The sequence below is a fragment of the Lethenteron reissneri genome, chromosome 68, assembly GCF_015708825.2.
Source record: "Lethenteron reissneri isolate LAM-NWPU_2019-01 chromosome 68, ASM1570882v1, whole genome shotgun sequence".
NCBI classification, from domain to species: domain Eukaryota; kingdom Metazoa; phylum Chordata; class Hyperoartia; order Petromyzontiformes; family Petromyzontidae; genus Lethenteron; species Lethenteron reissneri.
The window spans coordinates 4,145,152-4,149,569 of NC_083846.1; the positions used below are offsets into that span (position 1 = coordinate 4,145,152).

Below are 4,418 nucleotides of genomic sequence, written 5' to 3' on the forward strand. Positions count from 1 at the left end.
GACCTCCTGTACACCAGGCGAGGTAGTTAACATCTCCTAGCCACCGTGATGATGATGATGATGAGAGGGAGAGACACGCAAGCTCCAAATATACAGCAGCAGGCGTCAGGGTCGGGATCGAACCCACGACCTCCTGCGCACCAGGCGAGGTAGTTAACATCTCCTAGCCACCGTGGGACCCCACGTATACCTACAGTATCACGGTATATCTATATAAAATCGTAACTTGCTGACTTGTCCATACTGTGCATCTGTGTAAGGCAGCTTCGCCGCTATTCAGATGTCTCCTCTCGTCTAAATAACCATTCTGATATCTTTCTATTAATATAAATATATAAATATAGAGATATTTCTCTAAATGTCATCTCTGTATATTTCTCTCTAAATCTCTACATATTTCTACATCTCTACATATAGATGTATAGATATCTCGACATCTATATACATCTGTATATATATAAATGTATATGTATTTAGATATACATCTAGATAGATGTTTCGATTTAAAGCTTTCGTTACTGCAGGGATTCATCTTCTTGGTTCTTTCGGTAAAGTCACGTAGAAGGGAAATATTAAAATAATAAAAATAAAACACAATAAAATAATATTTTATTGTGTTTTATTTTTATTATTTTAATGTGTTTAAATATTATCATTTTATAATTTTATTGTGTTTTATTTTTATTATTTTATTACTTCCCTTCTACGTGACTTTACCTAGATAGATTTTTATACATCTATATGTACACACATATCTATATATCTATATATATACGAGGTGTCCCATGAGTCTGTAATCATCAGAGAAACACACACGGCTACGTGTTCGCGTCTCGCGGTCTGGATGCAGCCTCTGGAAATTCAACAACGACCTCCATCCGACTCGCATTTCTTCTCCCACGATAGGAATTCCATCTGGGACGCGTTCTTCCTTCATTGACACTCAAAACTATTCGTTCCTTATCCACTTCCCCCAATGATTCCAGACGTGTTGGCCAACCCTGGATACATTTCACGCGTTGGCCGCTCGTTGGGAGTCATCGAGATTTGGGTGGCACGTGTCACTAGCTGTTCCCGCAGCCGTCTGGAACGTTCTATCCCTCTCCCCCCTTCCGCTATCAGGAAGCCGCTGGGCAGTTGTGATGGCCCTTTGATTTAAAAAAAAATCATCTCAATCTACAAACTCGTTTCTTACGGAACTGCTTTTCGCGTGTTTCGTTTGTTCCCCTTCTCCCCCCCCCCCCTTGTTGGTTACGTACGGTGCGAAAGAAAGAAAATTAAAATGAATCGTGATTTAATTTATTTTTATTTTATTTATTTCCTTTCTTTCTTTCTTTTCTTTTCTTTCTTCATTTCTCTTTCATTTCTTTCTTTCTTTCTTCACCTACGCGACTTTACCGAAAAAACCCCAAAGAGTATGGACCCCTTGCGGTCACGAAAACTTCAAATCTAGAATTTTTTGCGCGATAAAAGTTCAACGAAACGTACAATGTCCGTCCAGGGCTGGACACACAACAACACGGGAACAATGCAGCAGCAGCAGCCGAAGCCTAGAAAATAAAAACAAATGACTAAGGGAACACACCCGGAGGAGAGGGGGGGGGAGGGTACAACCATCGTGGAGATGGAGCGATTACATCAGCGGCCGCTCCCCACCCCTCGTGTCCCCCACGGAGCGAGATGGATGGATCGACACCGCATGGAGCCGCAGAGAGAGACGCCTTGTTGGATAATCCATCTTCGCTGCGCTAGCTGATTCCATCGCTCCATCTCCACGTGGTGGTGGTGCGGGGGGGCGAGGGAGGGACCCTACATCTTCTTGGTTCTTTCGGTAAAGTCACGTAGTTGAAAGAATAAAATAATAAAAATAAAACATAATAAAATAATTCTCACGACGTTTCGGCTACAACGCAAGCAGCCGTCTTCAGGGACCCTACATCTCTGGTTGGTGGCGTGTGGCTGCTGGACATCTGTGCCAGAAAAAGAGCTTGATGGCTTATCGGATTCATCTTCTTGGTTCTTTCGGTAAAGTCACGTAGAAGGGAAGTAATACAATTATAAAAATAAAACATAATAATGGTGAGAATTATTTTATTATGTTTTATTTTTATGATTGTATTACTTCCCTTCTACGGGACTTTACCGAAAGAACCAAGAAGATGAATCCCTGCAGTCACGAAAGCTTTAAATCGAGGCTTATCGGATTTTCTGCAGTACAAATACATATATTCTGATTCTGGTTTCCCTGTTGGACATCTGTGAAAAAAGCTTGAAAGCTAATCGGATTTCCCCCAGTACAGATACATATATTCTGATTCGATTCAGACGCTGTCTTTCCGACAGACTTGTTCTTCACCCGAGAACGGCTGCTTGCGTTGTGGCCGAAACGTCGTGAGAATTATTTTATTATGTTTTTTTTTATTATTTCCCTTCTACGTGACTTTACCGAAAGAACCAAGAAAATATATTCTGATTCTGGTTTTCCTGCTGGACATTTGTGAAAAAGAGCTTGAAACCTCATCGGATTTCCTCCGGCATTGACAAACATTCTGCGACTCTGGTTCCGGCTCCCAATGACGCCTTTAGCTTCCACCCCGCGGTTAGCCTCGACCGCCGGACCCATCATCACCACCAGCATTTTCTCGCCAAGGACGATAAACCATCATCACGCGACACTTTAGACCGTCACCTTCGCAGCAGCAGAAGCAGCAGCAGCAGAAGCAGCAGCAGCAGCAGAAGCAGCAGCAGCAGAAGCAGCAGAAGCAGCAGCAGCAGCAACAGCAGCAGCAGCAGCAACAGCAGCAGCAGCAGCAGAAGCAGCAGCAGCAGAAGCAGAAGCAGCAGCAGCAGAAGCAGCAGCAGAAGCAGCAGAAGCAGCAGCAGCAGCAGAAGCAGCAGCAGCAGAAGCAGCAGCAGAAGCAGCAGAAGAAGCAGAAGCAGCAGAAGCAGCAGCAGAAGGAGCAGCAGCAGCAGAAGCAGCAGCAGCAGCAACAGCAGCAGCAGAAGCAGCAGAAGCAGCAGCAGAAGCAGCAGAAGAAGCAGAAGCAGCAGAAGCAGCAGCAGAAGCAGCAGCAGAAGCAGCAGCAGCAGCAGCAGCTACAGCAGCAGCAGCAGCAGAAGAAGAAGCATCAGCAGCAGCAACAGCAGCAGCAGCAGCAGCAGAAGTAGCAGAAGCAGCAGCAGAAGCAGCAGAAGAAGCAGAAACAGCAGAAGCAGCAGCAGAAGCAGCAGCAGCAGAAGCAGCAGAAGCAGCAGAAGCAGCAGCAGAAGCAGCAGAAGCAGCAGCAGCAGAAGCAGCAGAAGCAGCAGAAGCAGCAGCAGCATCAGCAGAAGCAGCAGAAGCAGCAGCAGCAGAAGCAGCAGCAGCAGCAGAAGCAGCAGCAGCAGCAGAAGCAGCAGCAGCAGAAGCAGCAGAAGCAGCAGAAGCAGCAGCAGCAGCATCAGCAGAAGCAGCAGAAGCAGCAGCAGCAGCAGAAGCAGCAGCAGCAGAAGCAGCAGCAGCAGAAGCAGCAGCAGCAGCATCAGCAGCAGCAGCAGCAGAAGCAGCAGCAGCAGCAGAAGCAGCAGCAGCAGCAGAAGCAGCAGCGAGCGGCTTTGTGGTGGTCACCGCCTCGCCGCGTAGCGCTGATGCTGCTGCTGATGCTGCTGATGCTGATGCTGCTGCTGCTGCTGATGCTGCTGCTTCTTCTGCTGCTGCTGATGCTACTGCTGCTGCTGCTGATGCTGCTGCTGCTGCTGATTCCGTGGCCGTCTGGAACGCTCTCTCCCGTTCCGATATTAGGAAGCCGCTGGGCAGTTGTGCTGCACTTTTAAATAATCATCATCATCATCATCTTCTTGGTTCTTTCGGTAAAGTCACGTAGAAGGGAAGTAATAAAATAATAAAAATAAAACATAATAATTATTTTATTATTTCCCTTCTTCGTGACTTTACCGAAAGAACCAAGAAGATGAATTCCTGCAGTCACGAAAGCTTTAAATCGAAATTTAATCATCATCATCATCGTCATCTACATTGACAGAACGCATTTGTTTAGATCGGATTTTGTGTGCGTGTGCTTGTAGCTTGTGCGTCTGTCGCTTGTAGCCACGGTTGGCTACGTACGGTGCGAAAGAAGTTAATCGTACGTGCGTTAGATCGTAAAGCATCTCATTGCAGTACGACTGTACGTGTAGTTGTGTGTACAGGTGCAGTTGTGTGTACAGGTGTAGTTGTGTGTACAGGTGCAGTTGTGTGTACAGGTGCAGTTGTGTGTACAGGTGTAGTTGTGTGTACACGTGCAGTTGTGTGTACACGTGCAGTTGTGTGTACAGGTGTAGTTGTGTGTACAGGTGCAGTTGTGTGTACAGGTGTAGTTGTGTGTACACGTGCAGTTGTGTGTACAGGTGTAGTTGTGTGTACAGGTGCAGTTGTGTGT

The 4,418-nt window shown here is 46.2% G+C and overlaps 1 protein-coding gene across 1 annotated transcript; it reads right to left on the minus strand.

The window, feature by feature from the left end:
- Positions 1-2,677: 2,677 nt before the first annotated feature.
- LOC133360312 (antifreeze protein Maxi-like) lies at positions 2,678-3,187 on the minus strand (the record flags this gene model as incomplete). Its single annotated transcript, XM_061578958.1, has 1 exon — positions 2,678-3,187. A coding segment is annotated over one exon (510 nt), but the record flags the coding sequence as incomplete, so codon positions are not given.
- Positions 3,188-4,418: the final 1,231 nt, after the last annotated feature.